General features: G+C 41.9%; 1 protein-coding gene and 1 pseudogene across 1 annotated transcript; one reads left to right on the forward strand and one right to left on the reverse strand.

Annotated features, from left to right (window-relative positions):
* Positions 1-1,410: 1,410 nt before the first annotated feature.
* Positions 1,411-15,570, reverse strand: BCL7B (BAF chromatin remodeling complex subunit BCL7B). The gene is made up of 6 exons (XM_090276871.1): positions 15,345-15,570; positions 12,592-12,667; positions 6,301-6,397; positions 3,649-3,819; positions 2,726-2,805; positions 1,411-2,468 (listed from the first exon to the last, which is right to left on the reverse strand). The coding sequence occupies exons 1-6, from the start codon at positions 15,434-15,436 to the stop codon at positions 2,376-2,378; spliced, it is 609 nt and encodes a 202-aa protein (XP_090132997.1). The 5' UTR covers positions 15,437-15,570; the 3' UTR covers positions 1,411-2,375.
* A 6,329-nt stretch (positions 15,571-21,899) lies between these two features.
* Positions 21,900-22,203, forward strand: LOC150009096 (large ribosomal subunit protein eL33 pseudogene; annotated as a pseudogene).
* Positions 22,204-23,622: the final 1,419 nt, after the last annotated feature.

The raw sequence follows: 23,622 nt of genomic DNA on the forward strand, positions 1-23,622 counted from the left end.
TTAGTTTTTATTTTTCTTTGAGATTTTATTTATTTATTTATAGAGAGAGGGAAAAGGAGGGAGAAAGAAAGGGAGAGAAATATCAATCGGTTGGTTCTCGCATGTCCCCAACCGGGGACCTGGCCCATAATCAAGGCATGTGTCCTGACTGGGAATTGAACCTGTGACCCTTTGGTTTGTAGGTCAGCACTCAGTCCAGCGAGCCATACCAGCCAGGGCTCACACTTTGTTAGTTTTCTCTCCTGCTTACCCTTTGAGATACGTGATTTCAATAATTGTTTCTCATTTACAGAAACTCTATTTTGGTTTTTTTCCACATCTGCCTGGTCATTTTTTATGATCTTAGTTATTGTACTTTCAATAACTTCCTGTGTTTTAAAAAATTTATGTATTGATTGATGAGAGAGAAACATCAATTTGTTGTTCAACTGACTTATGCATTCATTGATGACCTGGCCTGCAACCCAGGCATGTGCCCTGACTGGGAATTGAACTGGTGACCTTTCGGTTCACAGACTGGTGCTCAATCTACTGAGCGACATCAGCCAGGGTGATTTGATTTCTGTATGCACCCTGACAGGGGACTGAACTGGCAATCTTGGTGTATCAAGATGACATGCTAACCAACTGAACTACCCTGGTCAGGGCTACTTCCTTTGTTTAAACACATTAAAGCATACTTACTTTACATACCACATACAATTCCAGTATCTGTGACATTAATTTGACAACTTGATAATACATTATGTTAAATTTTTTTTTAAAAGCAAATTAGGTATGACAAAACAAGGCAGCAGACCTTGGGTTTGAGTCTCATCCCAGAAACCTGAAGCCCCTGAGAGGAATGACTTTAGAAAATACTGAAATGAAATTCTTGAACATATAGAATGTATAATTCTTTTCAACCATGACTCTATTGTTTTCCTTAGGAACCAGGAGCAAAAAGGAACTAATATAAAACTGATTCGTGATTGCCAAGGCCTCTGGGAGCAACTGCTTAATAAGTATAGGGTTTCTGTTTGGGGTAACGAAAAGTCTGGAGGTACAGAGCAGTGATGATTGTATAATATTGCGTATGTACTTAGCACCACTGAACTGTACACTTTAAAATGATAAATTCTATGAGTATTTTGCTGTAAGCAAAACACAGAACTCGTGAATGCCTCCTAAGGGCCTAGAGCTGTGGAACACACACCACTTGGTTGCATTCAGGGTCCACAGGAACAGATGTACAATTTGAACTCTATGCCAACTTCAAAGGGTGTCTCCAAATCATTCTCACCAAAGTCAATCTGTAGAAGACAATGGGCAGAGCCCAGTCCACAGTGACTTCACAAGCACTCAACCACCACCATTCCCAACCCCTACCCCCACAACCTTCAAGAATGAAGGACTCCGATACCAACAAGACATATTTCAAATAGTTTAATTTTAAAAATAATCTATTCAGTGCTAAAATATGTCTTCACTACTGTTGCCCATTTCCATTTCTTAAACTTTTATGAAAAAAAAATTAAATCACAAAGTTTAATTAAACATGCAGATTTCAAAGACAAGGTATCTTTCTAGAAAGTCTGAGCTGCAGGGGTACTGTGGGGGAATGAGTACTATTGTCAGACTTCAAATTCTTGCTGGGGCAATTTGTGACATGAGTGCTGGAGACTATGGCAGGAGGCAGAGAACACTGGAATGAAATGTACAGGTGAAAACAGAAAGCTGCATGTGTTATGTGTGTTGCGGGGAAGGGGATGGTTATGGTGGGGGACAAAGAATTGTCAGCAGCTAGAGAGCCCATGAGAGGCAGGATAACCTCAGGAATGGGCAGAAGTGCCAAGGCAGCAAGAAATCTATTTGGACTTTTCTGTCCTTAGGTGAAGAAAAGCCCCTTCCCTTCAAAGTCTCTCCCCAGGCCTTCTCCAATAGCCACCTACAGGGCGCCTCGCCCTACAAGAAAGTCCAGGAATCTACAGTCACCATTCAAATTCAAGTACCTCTTGGCACTCTCTTCTCTAAAGGGTGCCTTCCACATCTTTTTCCTCTTGTAGAAGCGCCAGCAGCTCAGTCCAGAGGTTCTGGAGCAGAGACTGCTATCTGGAGGTGACAGATGAACCTTGGGATGGCTGATGCTCCAGTCTACTTGGGGTACAAAAAGGACATGAGCACTCTTCTTCTCAGAAGCAAGCAGACACAGGTGCCAGGGACGGGAAGATGATGCTACAACCCCATGTCCTATGTCAACCTTCCAGCCTAGAAGGCTCCTATGGGCAGGCCCTGGATCCCAGTGCTTGCCCTTACCCCAGCAACATAGCGTGGCCAGAACGAGAATGCAATAAATAGAGGCAGGGGACCAGGAGGTGAAGGGCGCCATGATGGTGCTAGCTTTCTGACGCTGTTTGCGGCACTGCGGGTTGGTCCACACAGAAGCGTTTTAGGGGTGGGGCACTTGAGTCGTCCTCTTCCTCAGCAATCTAGGAGCAGCCAGAATATGGAATTATAGGGCCATCTCTCTGAACGAGAACCTCCCCATCCACCCTAATTACAACCCAGAAGCCCAATGCCAACCTTCTCACAGATAATCGAACATCTTCCCCTGCCTTATAACGTGGAGACACCACTTTCCCTCGCTGCCTCCCTACCCTAGTATACTACAGCACATTCAATAAGACAGATGAAATTCACAGCAACAAAGTGCTTTCCTTTTTCTTATAAATTGAGAAACCCTTACCTGTGTCTCCAGTGGAACTGGTTCTTCCTTTGTGAGGGTGGGAGGCTCATCAGCCACTTCCGAGGCAGGCAGGGAGGGCTCTGAAAACGCAGCAAGGTCAGCATAACTGCAGGGCCTCCTGAGGCGAGACTCCTGTAGCATCCGCCTTAAGCTGGGGGAGCTTTCCTAAGAGCTATGTAGATATGACTTGGTGAAGAGGCAACACTGGCTGAGGAATATTTTTAAATTTTACTTTTAAAAAGTTTTGTTTATTTACTTTTAGAGAGAGGGGAAGGGACGGAGAAAGAGAGGGACAGAAACATCAATGTGCAAGAGATACATTGATTGGTTGCCTCTCGCCTACCCCCAACTGGGGACCTGGCCAGTAACCCAGGCACGTGCCCTGACTGGGAACCGAATCGGCAACCTCTTGGTTCACAGGCCAGCGCTCAATCCACTGAGCCATACCAGCCAGGGCCAGACATATATTTTAGAAAAAATATGTACTATAAGAAGAAACTCACAGGAGATAATGCAAAGAGCATAAACTCTGAAGACAGAAGGAATGAAATTGGAGACACCCAGTTCTACCAGTTACTAGCTATGTGATCTTAAATAAGCAATTCAAACTTTCTAAGACTCCACTTCCTCGTCTGTAAAATGGAGATAATAGCTCTTACTTCACAGGATTTGGGGGAGAATTCTACCAGGCATTAAATATTGAAAATGCCTCGCATAGAGCTTGGCATTCACTTGTGTTACTTGTTTTCTTCCTTCATTCTGTGAGAGGGGAAAATACAACCATTCTCCAAAACAGCCCAAACTGTTAACAAATAGCTTGAGGCTGCCAGACTCTGTGGCATTTTTTCTAACCACTTGCTCTAAAGAGGAGAAGCTGCTAGAGCAAGAAGCAAGATGATCGTCCCGGGTCAACTGAGACTCACCCTCAAGGATCTCCTGGCCCAGAGTAGGAGGCTGAGAGTCATCTGTGCGGAAGTCAGAGGTGTGTGCTGGGCTCAGGGACTCGCTCTGCTGGGGGCTGGGGCTTGAGTTAGTGCTGCTGTCCACCTTGAGCTGATAGACATCAGACACAGAACTCTGGTTGCTGTTTTCATCTGAAAACCAAACATGACAAAGGCAACAGCTGAGAGTGGTAATTCTTCCTCAAGAGGAGCTTGGTACAGAGCCAAGGGCCTGATGTCTCCCTAGGCAGCCACAGACACACCGTGTACAATGATCACTGCTACAGATGCGCTCTGAACTGAAGGCAGACGTTCATGGGGCTTCTGTGCACTGCAAATTATCAACAGAGTCTAAGTTGATCAATTTAAGCATTTTCTATTTCACAACATATTCTAAGCACCAGATGCAGTTAGAATCTTTACACTTATGCAGCATGTATATTTCAGGAAGGTCAGGATACAGTTACTAATTATTACCTACCGTTTACAGCTCAAGACCTGGTATTTTCTTACTGTCCAGTGGAAGAGATGGACATAGCTGTGCCTCTCAGTCTTCCTCAGAGCACAAAATGTGTAGAAAATGAGAAAATATGTCTGGCCCTCTGGGCTATCTGAAGGAGGGTGCTGGCGTCTGGAGGTTTTCAGCTTAGGCCCTTCAGTGGCCCAGGATCCATCTGATGCTTCAAAGGCCAAGGGAGTCCCACCTGGGAAGTTGTCTAAAGACTAAAGTCACCACCTAAGTTAGAAACATAGGAGACAACCACCCCTCCTTCTTCCTCACCTCCAGCAGTGTCATCAATTATGATTCTTCCTGCTGTTCTATCAGTTGTGTTCCCTCTTTGTCTTCTGCTGCCTTGGTTCAGGCTTCATTATCTCTGGCCTGGCCTCCAGCAGCTGCCACCTACCTGCCCTTCCTTCAGTATCATGTACTCCCACTATACTTCACACCTCTGCCAGCATGATCTTTCTAAACCCTTCAATGATTCCTTGCTGTCAAAAGGACAAATTTCATTTCAAACCCCACTGCTTCTCGGGAGGCACAAGATGGCCCTATCATGACGTACAAAGTCCTTTGTGATATCCAGGCTCACTGCCTGTTGTTGGTCCATACACACTCCTTGGCTCCAGCCAAGACTGATCCTAAGCAAAGAGCTGCTTCACACACAGGTGTCTGTTACAACTTGTTCTTTCTAGTCTTCCTGGAAAGCCCCTATACAGGTCAACATTGAGCTCAAGCATCATATCCTCCAAAAGCTCTGTATCCCAGGCTCCCTTGGGTAAAAACAAACAGCCTCGCCTTTAAGCTCCTGTTGTATCCAGTGCACATCTCTATTTATTATTTTACACACCAGTTTCCTTCCATTATTCTCTATGCAGATAGGCTCTGTGGCTTACTGTTCCTTGAATCTTTTGTGCATAGTATTTGGCATAGAGTAGGAGTTCGTTAAATGTGCACTGAATGAAAAGGATGAGATGATCGTCAGACAGAGAAAATGGAGCCTCATATGTTGTCTCTATAATTACTGAACACCCCATGCATAGTTAGAAAACTTTTCCCTTATATTCCCCTTCCTACAGCACACTGACCCTGGGGTCGGGAGAGGATTGGGGGAAAGGTGGGGAGGGGATACCTGCATGCTACCAGACTAGTTTTGAAGAGAAAATCGTAAGCCCTTTCTAGTCGTTACTCTTACAAAGACAACTATCTTCTATGATAAAATGAAAGTTGTATTTTATTTTAAAGAATTTATTATTTTATTTTTTAGAGAAGGGAAGGGAAGGAGAAAGACAGGGAGAGAAACATCGATTGGTTGCCTCTTGCATGTCCTCAATGAGGGACCTGTCCCAAAACCCAGGCACGAGCCCTGATCTGGAATTGGAGTGGCAACCTTTCAGATTGCAGGACGATGCCCAACCCACTGAGCCACACCAGTCAGGGCTGAAAGTTGCATTTTATTAAGAAAAGAATAAAGCTCTAGAAAAAAAAAGGAAAGAAAAAAAAAAAACATAAATAATTAAATAAAGCTTTGTCACTTTTGAACTTAGGCAAATACTTTTCTTCTCCGAGCATTAGTTTCCTTAACTAGGGATGATAGTAACTGCCTGGTTCATATCACAGGCTGATGTAAGGATAAAAATGAGAAACTAAAGTGAAAGTGCTTCACAAACTAACTGCCACATAGGTGTAAGAGGTAGCACTATGACTGCAGTGCTGACACAGACAGGATTCTTTCTGAAGACTGACTGAGGAGGCAGAGCCTGTGCCAACTGAGGAGAGGCAGAGCCCTGGCTTTGGGGGGGCCTACTCTCAGGCACTATCATAAAGTATTCAGTCTAAAGAAAAGAGCTTCTGATCCAGAACACCAGGAACTAATGTGAGGTTTGTCACTTGCTAGTTATTTGACTATATACATAACTTCACCTCCCTGAGCCTGTTTCCATAAATGGAAAATGAGGATACTATCATCTATCTTGCAGGGTTATTATAAGGTATAAATGAAAAGATATATTCATAGTGCCTAGCAAGATACCAGCAAAACCGTAGGCACTGAAATGATACATAGAACTATTCTTATTAATGGGTTCACCTAAGTTTTCATTTTCCTGCAAGGAAGACATATGGATGCAACTCACCCTGGAATTCAAGAAGGAGAGAGGAATTGGCTGAGGCATCAGAGGGAAAGCCATTAGGTTCCCGGGCTGCTGAACCGTTCGATTTTGACTTTTCTTTCTAGAAAAGGAAAAAAAGAGGAATATGACAGAGCCAACCAGGAGACTCACAGAGAGGGAGAATGGTGCTCTTTGAGATACCACAGAGGTCTGGATTGGGACTGAACAGGAATAACAACAGTGGTTTTGAGAATACAGGGCCCAAGGTATAACAAAATCCTGGACAAGGTGTCCACAAGCCTCAGTGTCTCTATCTGTTAAACGGACTCTTCCAGTGCTAATATCATGAATCAAAAATGAAAGATAGATACATATGCTTCCCCTAGATCTCCCTGTGGTACTCTTCTGCTTTCTGCCCTCATCAGAATGCTCTCTCCAATCCTTCCCTATGTGGATGGTGAGAAACACAAAATACTCATTTGAGAAAGATTCCTATTTGAGTAGCACAGCAGGAAAAATAAGTGAAAGAAGATTGGATCTCTGACTGGAAAAAGGAAGGAGTCACTTTACATGCAATGCAAGAAGTTACAGGACAAAGGGGCTCCTGCTACCTCTATCCCTGACCAACGAAACTGGCTCATCCATTCAGAATGATCATCGTACTTCAATCTTTGTCTATAACATGATTTCATTCAAGCAGAATGTAGGTTACACATGTTGAGGAACCACAGTAGGAAGATAAGGGCTAGCTTGCAACAGATAAGCCCACAGGAAAGAAATTTGCAAAGAGAGTGTCCCAACAGCCAAAAGTTTAAATTGGGGTGATTTCAAATTCACTAATTCATACTGTTTATATGTATGTTTATTGTATATGCACTGTACTAGTAATACAATTTAGTTTTTGTTTATAACTCTCAATCCTATCTTTGCAATAAATCAACTGTACACATTTATGCATGTCCTTCCCTTCATTTTCTCCTATGTAGACATAATTCTAATGTAATTACACTTTACTTTACTATATAAGCTACATAAACATGATTCTTAATAGCTGCATAATATTCCATATACCACAATTCCCTTAATAAGTTCTCAACAATTGGACATTTAGCTTTAGCTTATTTAGGATTGTGATTATTATTACTAGGAATAAAGCCAAAATACTCGACTTTCACATTTTCCTGGATTATTTTATTCAGATAAAACTCACAAAAATATATTCCTTCTAGATAGAAAGTATAAACATACTATTTTCCTCTAAATACACTCTACCCTACCACTCTCTAAAAGGATGGTGGCAATATATTTGGTATACTAGTTTCACAAGCACCCATCCCAACATTTGGCTTTATCATTATTTTTTCCTGATCTCTCTTTTTTAATGATTCTGTGTTCATGTAAAATACATATTTCACTATAGGAAATTCTAGAAATACAGAAGAAAAAACAAAGAAAACCAGAGACAATCTACACATATATTTGTATGAAAACGGGTCATAGTATTATAACTTGGTTCCTTCCCTCATTCACTGCATTAAAAACATTTTCCCAGGCCCTTGAGTAACATTCTAGAACATCTTTTTTATAATGGTTACAAAACTTACAAGATACAGGTATACAATAACTTGATGAATTCTGCAATAAGATCTTTATTTTGCTTGCAATTTTAAACACTATGAACAGTACTGTAATGCTGAACATTGTAGATGTTATCTTATACACATGATTATCTCCCGAGGATAAATTTTTAAAGATAAAACTTCTAGACCTAAGGGATAGATATTCTGAAAGCTTTTTACCCCCTCAGTTACAGAGTTAGTTACACATGACAAATAAAACTGCAAGATATTTAAAGTATACATTGTGGTGACTTGATTCACATAGACATTGCGAAAGGATTCCCACCATCTAGTTAACACATCCATCACTGAAAGCTTTATGATCAACTTGATCTGTATAAAGTTTGTGCCAATTTACTTTCCATCAGCAGTGAGTGTCACACTCTCTGTGTCCTTCACAATTTTTTCTTTACCAATTTGATCATCATTTTCCATTTTTCCTAATCTAACTTTAGAAGATGGTACACTACCATGGATCACTGGAGGATAAGATAAACTAATGGACATCAGGGTCCAGCTCAGAAAGCAGCACAAACACTGTGAGAAGCCCTTGGCAGAGACAAAAGAAGCTGAGTTCTAGGCAGAGAGAATTTGAACAGGGAAGAGCCAGGGACTTCTATGGGAGAAATGGAGTGGGGTGAGGTTGTTTCTAGCAGTAATGGTATCACTGGAACCAGGGATGGATGAAGAATAAAGGGTGGCTCCAGAGCCCTCCTAACTTTCACTCTTCCAGCTCCCTGGGCTGGGCAATGACAGGAAGGATGGCTGCTCCTATATAAAGGTAGCACATGGAAGTCTGGTCCTAGGGAGTTCCCCGGAGGCAGGGGAAGATGGCAGAGGGAAAAGAGAAAGACTGAACTCTGAGGCTAACCCCATCCCTTAACTTCATTTCAAGGAGGGAAAATCAGAGCTTAAGCTTATATACTCCCCTCAGTTACATATACTAGCCAAGACAGCTTAGAGTCCCAAAGGAATAACAGATAAGTGCACAGAAAAAACTAACCAGACACTGGAGGAAAACAAACACCATGAACAACTATAAATAGAACAAGCTATACTAGAATGGTAATGGGACAGAATAATTTAAATAAAACATAGTGAGTCTGCTAACAAAGATAAGGATGATACTGGAAAGTTGTTTTGAAGAACCAGTTGAGGAAACTGGTACAAAGAATTGTTCAAATGAAAATTAAGTAAATAAGTTTAGTGGCAGAAATAGATACAGCTGAAGAAAGGATTAATGAACAAAAACTGGGTTGAGAAATCAGAATAGGGAAATGAAGAAAGAATAAAAAGATGAAATAAATGAGAGAAAAGTTCAGAAATAAAGAAGCTGGATATGAACATTGCAGGATATTCTTACAGAAGTCCTAAGAGATCAAAGACAGAAGAAATTCTAAAAGGTTCCAGAAATACAAGAGGATCACCTACAAAGAATCAAGAATTATTATAAGGGGACTAAATGGCAATGTAAATAAATACAACAGATAAAACTACCAGTTTATTTAAAAAAACAAAATTAGTCTGACATCAGATTTCTCAACAGCAACACCAGGAACCCAATTGAGTAATAATTTTAAAATGCTGAAAGAAAATTATTTTAAGCCTAAAATTTCATTTACACATAAAAATAATTAAACATGAAAATAAAACAAAGATATTTTTAGGAATAAAAAGATATTTTCAAAAAGTTTATTCTACGAAAGCCCTCTTTGAAAAAATCATGAAGGATGGATTCCAGCAAAAAGAAAAATGAATCTAGGAGAAAGCAATAATAAATAGTGGTAAAGGGTTAGTAAATAATTAGTAATGCTTACTTTGTCTAATTAAGCAATAAGTAAAACAAGAAATATTTGTAAAAATTGAATTATCTGAACTGAGTATCTAATCTAAAATTCCAGTCAAAACTAAGCACAAGGTAGGAATGAAGGTGGTACAGGAGGAGGGGACCAGAAGTGGGGAAAATGTGTTATGGGTATTATTGCCAGGTTCAGAGGGAAAATAAAGATTTTAATAAGCTTTACAGAGAAAGATATTAAGTCTTAAGTTAGAGGTAGCCAATAGAAAAAAAAGAAGAGAACTTTCAAATCAGCAGAAGAAAATTTATCTAGTCATCATGAGGTGAATAGAGAGAGAAAAAAGCAAGTGTATAGCAGAAATCCTTGTCCATATTAATAGAATTTTAGGTGGTCACATTTTCCCAGTCTACCTGGCCACTAGATATAACACAAGCTAGATATAACACAAATATAGATATATTTGTCCTGAGGCATTTTCTAGGAAACTCCTTACATTTCTGAAAATACCATTTACCTGCCATCCTTCCACTCCTCCTGCTGCTTGGAACCTGAATGTGCTATCTGATGATGGCTAAAGCCTGACCTTGGAATACAAGGTCAAAAATGGAGTAGAGGAATGGGGCATTGTTTAACAGGTATAGGGTCTTAGTTTTGCAAGATGAGTTCTGGAGATTGGTTGTACAAGGTAAATGTATTTAATACTACTGAACTATACACGAAAGATGTTAAGATAGTAAATTTTATGGTATATGTATTTTACCACATTTTAATTAAAACAAGTAAAATTAATAAAGCTATTACTCTCTAAAATTATTTTTTAAAGGAGAAGAAAGGTTAGAAGAACCTGGATCCCTGGGAACTCTTGGATCAGAACCAAGAGATGTGAAAATAAAACAAAGATATTTTTAGGAGTAAAAAGATAGGAACAGAAAGCAATAATAAATAGTTGGCATTAGTCCTGGTATTTCTCCAAGAGATTTCATTGTCTTCTTTTTTTAAATAAAGTCTTTCTCTTTCTCTTTTTTTAATTTGTTGATTAGACAGAGAAAGAAACATCGATTTGTTGTCCACTTATTCATGTATTCATTGGTTGCTTCTTGTATGTGCTCTGACTGGGGATTGAATCTGCAACGTTGGCATATCAGGACAATGCTCTAATGAACTGAGCTACCTGGCCATGTCTGAGGAGAGATTTCATAAGACATTAAAGAAAAAAGCTTAATTATATTGTCTATGTTAAAATTAAAACATTCTTTCACTCAGGCAGCATATGGAGTACAAAGACAAGCAATGGAATGTAAAAAGGTATGGGAAGTATATAATTTAAAGAATTTATGTCCAGCCCTGGCCGGTGTGGCTCAGTTGGTTGGACTGCTATCACATAAATGGAAAGGTCACAAGTTTGATTCCTGGTCAGGACACATACCTAGGTTGCAAGTTTGGACCTGGTTGGGGTGCTTAGGGGCGGCAACAAATCAAGGTTTCTCTCTCACATCAATGTTTCTTTCACTCTCTCTAAAATTAATAAGCATGTCCTCAGGTGAGGATTTAAAAAAAAAATGTATGCCCAGAACATAGGGAATTTCTACAACTCATAAGAAAAAAAGACCACAACCAAATAGACTTAGGCACTTCCTAATAGAGGGAACCCAAAAGGCTAATAAACATTGAAAAGGTGCTAAATGTTATTAGTAATTATACAATTAGTCATCAAATTAGAACCAAAATGAGATATATTTACATATACCAATACCAATTGTTGATGAGGATTTGGAACAAGAATTCTCATATTGCTGATGGGAATATATGTGGGTGGGCAAAAGTAGATTTATAGTTGTGAGTACACAAAACAGAGTTTACACATATTCTTTTTTTTTTTAAATAAATTATAGCTTTCCCCTTTTTTTTCTTTAAGATTTTTGTTTATTTATTTTTAGGGAGAGAGGAAGGGAGGGAGAAAGAAAGGAAGAGAAACATCAATCAGTTGCCTCTTGCACACCCCCAACTGGGGACATGCCTGCAACCCAGGCACATGCCCTGGAATCAAACCAGGGAGAGTTGGCAATGCTCTATTTTTTGACCTGGGTTGTTTTGACAAGGGTCTCAGCTTTACATTTATTCATTATACTGTACATTAAGTTTATATACTTTTATGTCTGTTTTATATTTGAGATTTTTCAAAAATAATTAAGAGAAAAAAGGTTGAAGATAATCTGGGTGTTTTATTACCCAGGGAATGTTTAGATAAATATGATCAACATTTTAAGAGAATATAATGCAAGAGTCCAAGGTAGAAACTCAATTTACAAGTATTGAAACGTGGAGAGTTCTCAAAAACAAGGCTGAACAAAACAGAATAGAGATTTATAGCACAATGCTACATTTAGATGTAAAAATTTTTAAACACCAATATGAAACAACACTATGTATTTTTCAAGAATACACAGGTGTCCAAATAAACCCATGGAAGAGAAATGAGAATGGCATATACACATAAAAAACACATGAGTAGCTAACTGGATAAAAGCAAGACTCTGCTTTCTTAAAGGGACATTGGGTCTTACGGCAAATACTCAACTCTGCCATTATAACTCAAAAGTAGCCACATAATAAGGAAACCAATGGGCATAGCTGAAGTCCAAAAACGCTACACTGACACTCACAGGGAACCGGCCTGGACTGTAGTTCGCCAAGCCTTGGAAAAGAGGAATGGGTTAAGGAAAGGGAATAAAGTGGAAAAAAATAAATAAAAGGAGGCTTTGTGTGGGCCGATGACAGAGGGCGCCTTTAGGTGTTTCACACTCAAGTCTGGGAACATAAACTCCTTTAACAGTAAAAGTCAAATCAAAGAAAGAAAATGGTACCTTTTTTTTGTTGGGATTTTCTTCCACACTTACCTCTTTGCTGTCTGTCACAGGAACCCACTTAAATATCCTAAGGGATGTGTCACCCACAGTCACCCACTTTTTCTCCCTAAAAGAAAGACACTTCTTAGGACTGATAAAGCAATAAAATAGCTTTTCTGTTTAAAACTTGTGCTGCTCTACTTCTCAGCAGATCATTCCTTCAATCTTAAATGCTTTCTAAACTTCCTATCCATCTAATTACACCATAACTTTCAGTGCAAAATCGCCCCTTTCAGAAAAACTTCTGTCAAATTCCTTTGGCTCTGAACTCTACTTGTCACCTTTCCTCACATACAATGTGCCAAAGCACTTTTCTCCTCACAGACTATATTTCCAAACTCAGGTATCTACCTAGCATCTCTTCATTTTCCAAAAAGTAATTCAATTTCATGGATACTTATAAAGCCCTATTATACAAGGTCCTGCAGGACATAAAGGATGTATAAGATATGGTAACTACCAGGGGAGCTCACTGGAAGGAAAAAGATAAGGAAATCATTGAAAGTGGCAAGGATGACAAGGTTGAAAGACAGAGTAAGACTAGGCTATCCCACAGATGGGAGAACTCCTATGACTACTGTGGAACTCTGGGTTGAAACACAACTCCACTGAAAAATAACCACAGGCCAGAATCCTTCCAGCTAACAGAACCAAGCCTTACATTGACTTCTGGAAGAGATGAAAGCCAAGCCATGGAAGGACTGCTTTACAGTTTTATTTTAGAGGAAGTTAACTTTAGAGTTAAGCCTTAAAAATAAGTAGCTTTATCCCCCCCCCCCCCCGCCCCCCAGGCACATACCTAGGGAAAGGTAAGTGACATTCTTGAATAAGTAAATTATGAACAAGCAGAGGTGGGAGCCTGAAATATGACTTCTGAAAGTTTCAAGTCCAAATCTGATAATATAAAAAGGCAGAAAATGTAACTGTTGTTACTGTTGCTACTGATGATGCCAGTCAGCAAATGACAGCACAGGAATGTAAAAAAGAGACTGTGAAGTAAAATAAAGAAGAATGAACTAATGACTTAGAGTACTGGAAATTAATTTCTGGATAAGACACTCCATTTCCTCCTTTACTTAACAAATATTTAATATGTAAGACCCTGTGGTAGGCCCTGGGCACACAAAGAACAAGATGCACAGTCCCTACAATCACAGTGCCTGCACCTCAGTTGGAAACAGACATCAAACAACTCATTTCACTTCTAGTCACTTAATCATTGTTTAACCATATCAAACTGACATTTTTGTAGGTTGAAAGTCAAATATAGGAAATGTCTTATGGTCCAACCTACTACAATTATGGAGTTTTATGAAGGGGGTCTGATCTAGATTGGGGATCTTGAAAGGTGTCCTTGTGGAAACAATTTTTGAGCTGAGTTGGGAGTTAACTAGGCACAGGGGATGTGAGGTTGAGGAAGGATACCATGTAGCTGGAATAGTAGTGTGACTCCAACGGAAAGATGGCTAGCATCCTGGAAAAGAGGGGAGTTTCAGCGAGGTAGGTGAGGCAGGAAGGACCGGGTTTGGTCTTAAGAGCAGAAAGAGGTCACTGAAGCATTATTTTGTTAGCAAGGGAGTGCTATGAGATTTGCAATTGATAAAAATGATATCACTCTGATTGCAATGTGAGCAATAGATTGAGGAATGAGCAAGAGCTGAAGCAGAGAGATCACAGAGAGACTGGTACAGAGTTCTGAGTGACAGAGGATGGTCACGTGGCCTAGGCTGCTGGTAGGGGCAGAAAATGCCAAAAGGCGAGCCAATTCTTAGGTTCCACAAAAAACCCAGGAGGATCAAATTCGGAGGGGGGAAAAGTCATGACTATTTAACTAATGTTTATAATGGGTCCCAATTATACACGAAGCCTTTGGATATAATAAAGAACTTGATCTTGTGGGAAAATGGACACACACACACACACACACATTAAGTCCAAGGTAACTGAAGCCCCTGAAGCGGGTGGAGGGTGAAAGACGGGAGGGCTTTGGGACGGCTTTCTGGTGGGAGTTAACACCTACTCGGACTTAATGTTATTAATAATCAGCTAGAGAAAAGCACTTAAGAAACTGTAGTAAGTAGTTGGCTGTGAAATTCTAATGTGTTAATACATCGGAGTTCCTGATAGAAAACAGGCAGTAAACCACCGCCTGCATTGAACGTTACATGAACCATTTCCAAACTCCTCTACCAAAACCTCCCAAGGAAGTAAGAGAGAACGCCGACCCAGTTCATAGCGTGCCGGCCAGTATTAAGGGACAGTTTTGATTCCCCTACCAAGCGTGCTCCCATGGCAGGTAGGTACCGAGTACCTCTCACCAAACTAGATGAGTTAATACGTAGAGCGCTCAGCCTGGCGGACCGGGATACCCAGATTGTTAGTATGTGGGTCAGTTCACAAGGCAAACAGCCTCAGAGGCAGGCAGACGCGGAGGCGTCACCGCGTCCACACCAGTGCGAAGAGCAAGGCCCGGCGAACCAGTACGACAGGAAGCCGGCAGCTCCCCGGGTAAGACACCGCCCACTAGCAGGTGGGCGGGGCCAGAGCCGGTCGAGCCTCTGATTGGTTAAGGCCGCCGCGCCCTCTGACCTCACGCCGGTGAGAGCTGCACTCTTCTCCCGCCTTCTCCTGCTGCCCCCTCCCCCAAGCGCCAGCCGGTGTGTTCCCATCTCATCGGTCGGTCTGGCGCTCTTCTGGGCCTGGGCCAGCGACCCCCGGCAGCACCCTCGGCCCCGGCCCCTCACCATTTCCGCACTTTCTCGATGGCCGCCATCACCTTCTTGATGTCGTCTTTGGCTCGGCTGCGGGTCTCGGCCCGGACTGACCTGCCCGACATGGTGGCGGCGGCGGGAGCAGCGGGAGCCGGGGTACCTCTCCCAAGACGCAGGGAATCGCGCGCCTCACGCGCCGCCACCCTCCCGCCGCAGTAGCGTCACCGCGGCCGTCGCCCCCTCCGTGCGCGCGTGCGCGAGGAGGCGCGCGCACCCGCCCGCCCCTTGGGGCTCGAGGCCTCAGCGCGCCTGCGCGCGTAGCCTCTGGCGGCAGTCCCATGGGTTCCCTGGGGGGGAGTACCCTTAACCCCTAAGCTGGCCGGTGCCGAGGAGTGGTACCATGTGCTGTGGGCAGGGCGAGGTGCGAGGCGCTGCCAGTGTAATTGCTGGTACTTTCCCAGAGGATTTGGAGGTCAGCACCTTGGTTCTTTGGCCAGGGTTGCTGCCATTACTTGTGTGTTAATGGACTTGATCTTAAGGACACAGGAATTCTGCATCATCCTGTCCTGTTGCCCCTCCTTGTCTGGTGCCCTAGCTCTCTAGATAAACCGCTGTGCTCCAACCACAGAGAATTTCACACCTTCCTTCAGTATGCCTCCCAACCTTGTGATACATGTTCTGCGCCAGAAGAACTGACCATTTCTGTACTCTTCCAACATCTAACTGAACTGAAGCATTCACTTGACATCCTGGGATTCCACTTTGTTCATACTTAGCACTCTACATCACTTTCTTACTTAATTCATCAATTGTTAATTAAATGACATCTGCGTTGTACTAGGCTCTGTGCTAAGTGCTGTGGACAAAATTTGGTTTTTTGCTTTCACAGAACTTACAGTTTAGTAGAACATACAGACCAGAAAATAGGCATTAAAATGCCATTTTACAAATGCTATGGCAACCCTAATCTAATTGAGGTGTCCAGAGGCTTCTGGGGGACAAGTGATCTTGAAGTTGACTTCTGAAAATAGGGTAGATGCAATTACTCCAAGGCATAACTGTCTCCACGGACATTGTACATGCTCAATAAATGTTTGCGTGGATGCTGAATATTCAGTGCAACTCCCATCAGACAGGCATTTATTGATGCCTACAGCAGTATGCAGGGAGGGTCCTGTGGCAGCTGTTTTCAGGAGACGAAGCAGGTGACAGTCTGCATTGGTTGGTAGTGGCTACTTCTATCACCTCTAGAGAAACTTCCCTCCTGTGTGCCCCAGAGAAATGCCTAGCTAACCCTGAACTTGACACAGCCTCTGTCTATGACTGTTCAGCCTTTCATGATTGACCCATACCATGGCTTGATAAGCATATGTTGTCTTGCTAGTGAGAGGCCCAGGAATAGCATCACCCAAATGATCCGAAATGACATAAGCACCGCCTGAGCACCTGCTATATGCCTTAAAGCAGTGGACACTGGGTGACACAAAGATGAGTCACTCCCTACCCTTGAGGTGAGAATAAGGAAAAAGCAATAGAAAAATAAAACACAAGGCATAACATGGTAAGAGTTGTGAGAGAGGACAACTCTCTAGGCCTCTCCAGTTCTGTTAATAGGTCCCCCAGTCTAGGCACACAGCTCAACACCTGGCAGTTATGTCTAACCTCTCTCAATCATTTCCACATCCTGGCTACACAGCTCACTCGTCTCCCTGGCTGCACTAGCCTCCTGCACCCATCTCTCCTCCAGCCTACCCTGCCAGTCCATCACCTTCCTTGGGCCATCCCCACTCTGAAGACCCAGTGATCCACCTGTTTTTGCCCACGTTTGTCCATCTGGCCCTACACTGTCCACCTTATCTCCACTGGAGCTCTGTCTACTTAAGATAGTGATTAAAGTGGGTACCTAATAACTAACTATATGCCCTGCAGGCCACACAAATGCCATCTTTGGACATTTTTATTTTTAAACAATTGCATCTTGACATTTTCTAGGTGAAAGCCTTGTGCTAGATGCTGAAGAGGATGCAGAGATGAACCAGGCCAGACCTCTGCCTTGTGCAACTTGCATTAAAGGCAGTGGCTTCCTATTCTCGGTAAAAGCTACAGTGGCCTATAATGCACCATCTGTTCCCACACCTACACTCATTAATTCTCTGACCTCACTTCCTACAACTCTAATCTTGGCTGTCTCTGTTCCAACTACTCTGACCTCCTTGCTCATCTGAAAACATCCAGTAAAATTCCTGCCTTTGCACTGTAGGTCCCTCCAGCTGGAACACCCATCCTGCATATATTTGCATGGCTGTCTCACCTCCCTTAGGTCTTTATTCCAATGTTATCTTCTCAATGCAACCTTCCCTGGCCACCCTATTTAAGTCTGTGATATCTATCCCCACACACACTGTATCCCCCTTCCACAATTTACTTTTCTCTAGAGCAGTGGTTCTCAACCTGTGGGTCATGATCCCTTTGGGGGTCGAACAACCCTTTCACAGGGGTCACCTAAGACCATCGGAAAACACATATATAATTACATATTGTTTTTGTGATTAATCAATATGCTTTAGTTATGGTTGGGGGTCACCACAACATGAGGAACTGTATTAAAGGGTTGCGGCGTTAGGTAGGTTGAAAACCACTGCTCTAGAGCATGCATCACCATCTGAAATGCTGTTTTACTTGCCTATCTTATTACTTGTCCTCCTTCTGGAAGCTCCATGAAGGTAGCAACATGGTTCATTTTGTTTTGTTCATTGATTATCCCTGGCACCTAGAACACAGCCTGGCATTCAGTAAGTTCTCATTAAGTATTTGCTGAGCCCTGGCTGGTGTGGCTCAATGGATTGAGTGCCAGCCTGTGAACCGAAAGGTCACCAGTTCTATTCCCAGTTGTAGGCCAGGTCCCTGGTGCGAGAGGCAACCAAGCAATGTATCTCACAAATCGATGTTTCTCTCCCTCCCTTCCTCTCTCTCTAAAAATAAATAAAATATTCTAAAATTAAAAAAGTATTTTTTGAATAAATGAATGCCCAGCCTCATGGGATGACAGTGTCATTTTCACAGATTCTACTTCAGCCACTAGTAACTCCTTCCTGATTCCTGCTTTATACACTGTCCTTGCAGTGTCATGTCATTTGTTTTCCTGTAATAAAGAAGGTTAGCTGCTATAAAAAATAAATAAGTTAATGTGTCCCCTTCGATGAAGCCTTCCCCAAATCACTGCAAGCAGGAGGAAGGACACAGTCTGCATTACACTTAGAAGCAGGGAGTTCAAGGGCAGGCATGAGAAGCCACCCTGAAGACCACATGGCACTGGGTAGATGTCTTCGTATGTTCCTGAAGATCATACGCTTAATCACAATTTGAACTCCTTTTATTTATTCATTTGCTCTTTATCATCTGCTATCCCCTGAAATGTTTGTTCTCTGAGGGCAGGGACCTGTCATTAATTTCACCATCACATCCCCCCCATGCCTAGCGCAGCACTTGGCACAAAAGAGGTGCTCAAAACAGAGTTATTGAATGAATGAATGAATGAATGAACACCATTTTTCCCCACACGCTCTCTATAGGGCCCACCATCAGCTGTTTTCTCCCTTCCTGCCCTGTTCGTATTACCTGTAAATGATCCCACTTTCTTTGTCAGAGCCATTCACTTCCACTGCAACACTCACAGTCCTCCCCCAGGCAGCACACATGCTGGCCCAGTGTGCCTTTGATAACCATGCCTCTTGTAAAGTTCTTTCTGTGGCACCCCTCTGCATGAAAACTCATAATGTACATTACAGGTCATTCAGGGCCCCATGTATGACACCAGTCATGGGAAAAGAATGCTAGGAGACAAACTGGGTCAAATTCCCAGCTCAGCCATTTACTTGTCTCATGGCTTTGCTTAGGTCACCTAACCACTCTGAACCCCAGTTGTTTTGTTCTTTTTCATTTTCTGTTTCTCTTTCTTTTTTTCTAATCCTGTGAAATGAGTACAATAGCAATGGCTCTGTACTTCATAAGGTTGTGTTGTGGATCTGGTGAGGTAGGGAGTGGACGATCTTTATAAACTACAAAGTGCCTTGCAGGCAGAAATAGCCTTTTTTGCTTGCAGGGCCACTGCTCCTTCCTGTGCTTTTAGCAACGACTGAACAAGACCTGTTCCCTGAACAGACTTTGCACACCTCCAGCTCTGCTATTACTCATACAGTTTCTTCCCTGCAGAACGCCACTGTCTCTCTTAACCCACTCAGCTTCCTCCTTTTGAAATAACCATCTTTCAAGACCCAACCTCCTCCATAATTGTTCAAAAGCATATAACCCCACTCTTACTGAGGCCACAGAGCACTGAGTTCACCTCTCTCAATTCTCTCCTTTTATCTAACCTCCCAGAAAGCTAAGATCCTCACCCAGGGCGCTTCGGTGGAGGACAGGGCCTGTGGAATCTGCTGATGCCTGTGGTTCTAGCCTAGAGCCCTGTGTGTTGTCTCTCACACTGGTATTTATGAATACCTGTTTGAAGAGAAGCCTTGAGGAGTGAGATCCTGAAATATGCTGAAGTTTCTTTCTCTCCTCCTTCCTGGGTTGTATTAAAAGCCCCACTGAGAGAGAAGTCAGAGGATAAGGATCAGGATCTTCCTTCTGTGAAAGCCATTTTGGAAACTATGCTCCTTTGTAAGGCCACAAAGGCCCAAGAAATAGTCTGAGAAGTACAGGAAACCCATAGGAGATTGTGAAGGACTCCACCTGCCTTCTTAAGCAGCAGCAGTGAACCTTGTGGAATCCATTAAGAGAGGGATTGCATGGGCTAAGAATGGAAAACGGTTCTAGGAGACCATCAAAGTGTTTGCAGGTGGTGGGTCCCTGATGCATTACTCATAAGAAGTGCCAGAAAGTATGAAACAAGAGTACAGCCAGTGAGGGCCAGGCAGAGGCAGAGATAGTCTAGTGCTGCCCTCAACTGTAAGGATCCCCCAAGAAGCTATTAAAACTCAGGTTCTTGGGCCCTGTCCCTGAAGTCTTATCTCCATAGCTCTCTCTATAGGACAACTTGGGCAACTGTATTTTATTTTCATATTATTTATTTAATATATAATAATATATCATATTTACTTTCTGTGAGCATGCTACAAAATTAAAAGGGTACAAAAATGTTAGTACTTGTTGAAGTTGGGTGATGGATATGTGGGAGTTCATTACACTAGTCTCTCTACTTTGTATACTCCGAAACTTACCATAATAAAAAGTTTGTTTTTTTTTTTTAAGGTATACAGTAAAATTCAATGGTTAAAAAAAAAATACAGCAAGTCCTTTCATCTCTCCATCCCTGGTCCGGCAGTCATCCTGTTTTCCACCAATGGTCTGCACCAATGGTCTCAACCTGGCTGCACCTGGGAAGGTTCAAAAGATACTGATGCCTGAGTTCTTCTCTCCCTCCCACTGGCTGCCCTGCGCCCAGTAGTTCTCACTTAAGGGTTTGCAGCCTGAACATTGGAATACGTTTTATAAGTTTTCCAGATAGCTCTAATGTATATATAGCCAAGGTTCACACATTCATCAACATACATATGAAAGTATATGTTCATTTTTTCACGTAAATGTTCATAGCACACACTCTGTGCATTATTCTGTACTTTGATGTTTTATGCACTATATCACTGTTTATTTTCCATTGCTGCTGTGACAAATTACAACAAACTTAGTGGCTTAAAACAGCACAAGTACGTTATCTTGTAGATCAGATGTCTGACATGAATTTCACTGGACTGAGATCAAAGTGCATTCTCTCTGGAGGTTCCAGGAGAGAATCTATTTTCTTCCCTTTTCCAGCTTCTAGAAGCTGCGCACTTTCCATGGTTTGTGACCCCTTCCTCCATCTTCAAAGCCAGCAACATCAGGTTGAGTCCTCATATTGTCATCTCTCAGGTTCTCTCTTCTGCTTCCCTCTTCTACTTTTGGGGACACGGTCTCTGTGATTACATTGGGCCCACCCAGATAATACAGGATATTCTCACTATTTTGTTTAATTTTTAAATTTTTGCTTATTGATTTTAGAGAGAGAGGAGAAGAAAAAGAAACACCGATTTGTTGATTTACTTATGAATTCACTGGTTGATTCTTGCATGTGTCCTGACTGTCTATGAACTGGGAAGTAGGCCCTTACCAGAGACTAAATCTGCCAGCATCTTCGTCTTGGACTTCCCAGCCTCCAGAACTGTGAGAAATAAATTTTTGTTGTTTTCAAGATTCCTACTCTGTGGTACTTCGTTAAAGCAACCCAAACTGCTACTATCACATGTAACTTAACAAATTCACAGGTTCCAGGGATTAGAACGTGGACATCTTTGGGAGGCCATTATTCTGCTACCACATAATAGAGATATGTCTGTATCAAGGGGAAGTTTATTTACTCTGTTTTCCAATAGATGATCTGATGTATAGCCCACTTTGGCAGCCAATGCCGGGGCCCTGCTTAGAAAGAATATGAAAGGCTGAACAGGGAGTTCTAATTCAGTTTCACTATTTATTTAAATAGTGCCTTCTTTCTGCCACCTGGGAGTCTGTGGAGGCCTGCTGGGAACAGGACTTCTGAAACAACAAATGTCTGGAAGGCTGTGGCCCAAGGGTCTTGGTCTCTGGAACTAGAAGGAGCTCATAGCTCTTCTTAAAATTGAAGGTGTTTATGCTCAAAATGAAAATGAATTTTATCTAGGCAAGAGATGTGCTTATGTGTACAAGGCAAAGAACAACACAGCGACTCTTGGTGGCTAACTGAGTAGTCTGGGGAAAGGTAAGTTATGCTCATGGAAACAGTGACGTGGTTTATGCCAAATTCCCAAGCAACCTTGCAGCTAAGGCCATTGGACACAGAATCTGTATAATGCTGTACCCTTCAAGGATTTAAAGTTATTGAAAAATAAATAAAGTGGATTTGTTAATAAAGAAATATTCCCCTTAATATACAGGGGCGGGCAAAAGCAGGTTTACAGCTGTGAGTATGCAAAACAGTTTATTCTTGTACTATTATTTATTAATTACTATACAATATTCCATATGAACAACTGTAAACCTACTTTTGCCCACCCTGCATGTGTACGTAAATATATGTATATATTTTAATGCGCTTTATTTGCTATTTGGCCAATCAGAGCACTGCATATCATTTGTCACAGCGACTGGCTCAGGGGGGTCCTTCTCAGGACTTTTGCTGAAAGTCTTTCTTTACCAGTCACTAAGTTGGAAAATTGTGAGACTGGAGCTGCTGAAGCCATATTGATTACTACCCATGGAGAGCCTTCCTGAGAGTGAAGTCAGCACACAGGAAAACAGAGCTAAGAGATAGGGAGGTAGGCAGATTCCTGATGCTCTCTGTTGAGCACCTAGATCTAGCCATGTCTGAACTCCTAAAATTTTCATTACATGAACTAACAAACTCTCCCTTTTTCTTTTGTTTGATACAAAAAGAATCAGGTTTGTGACACTTGAAACTGAAGGAATCCTAATATAGTTCTGATTAATTTATCAAATCAAAACTTATCTACTGAGTGCCCCTTAGATATAAAGAACTATACAAAATACTGTAACTGATGCAAGACCAAGTTTTTAAAGTAGAATGAATTTTTCCCTACTTTGCTTACATTATGATTTTAGAAAGGAACTATCTCCTGTTTTGCTGATTCCTCTAAGGACTATAGGCAAGTTTCTGTGACAGTCACTGAAGCAGGGCGGATCCAGAATATAGAAGATCTTGCTCTTGAGGAGTAAACAAGAAATAGGAAACACAATTTGGGTAACATTTTGGAGAGCAGGGATATTAGTTGTATTTTTCATAATTATATGTTATTAATTATGCTTTTACATGTCCTGATTTTCCTCCTTTGCCTCCTTTTACTCAGCACTCCCCATTCCCTCAGGCAATCCCCTACCATTGTTCATGACCATGGATTATTTGTATAAGTCCTTTGGCTACTCCATGTCCTATACTGTACTTTACATCCCCATGTTTATTCTGTAACTACCTATTGGTACTTCTTTTTTTTTTTATTAAAGATTTTACTTATTCATCTTTGGAGATGAGGGGAAGGGAGGGAAAAAGAGTGAGAGAGAAACATTGATGTGTGAGAGAAACATCAGCTGGTTGCCTCTCACATACCCCCAACCAGGGACCTGGCCCACAACCCAGGCTTGTACCCTGACTGGGAATTGAACCAGCAACCTTTTGGTTCACAGGTCCAGTGCTCAATCCACTGAACCGTATCAGCCAGGGCTATTTGTATTTCTTAATTCCCTAACCTCTGCACTCATTCCCTCACACGCCCCACCC

This window comes from Furipterus horrens, unplaced genomic scaffold, assembly GCF_987537825.1.
Source record: "Furipterus horrens unplaced genomic scaffold, mFurHor1.1.pri manual_scaffold_5, whole genome shotgun sequence".
Classification (NCBI taxonomy): Eukaryota; Metazoa; Chordata; class Mammalia; order Chiroptera; family Furipteridae; genus Furipterus; species Furipterus horrens.

Excerpts from the sequence above, each read along its gene's own strand:
- BCL7B (XM_090276871.1), bottom strand. The coding sequence starts at position 15,436 with ATGTCGGGCAGGTCAGTCCGGGCCGAGACCCGCAGCCGAGCCAAAGAC. Across the intron at positions 12,668-15,344 it reads ATCGAGAAAGTGCGGAAATG|GGAGAAAAAGTGGGTGACTG; the intron begins GTGAGGGGCCGG and ends TCTTTCTTTTAG. Across the intron at positions 6,398-12,591 it reads CTGTGACAGACAGCAAAGAG|AAAGAAAAGTCAAAATCGAA; the intron begins GTAAGTGTGGAA and ends TTCCTTTTCTAG.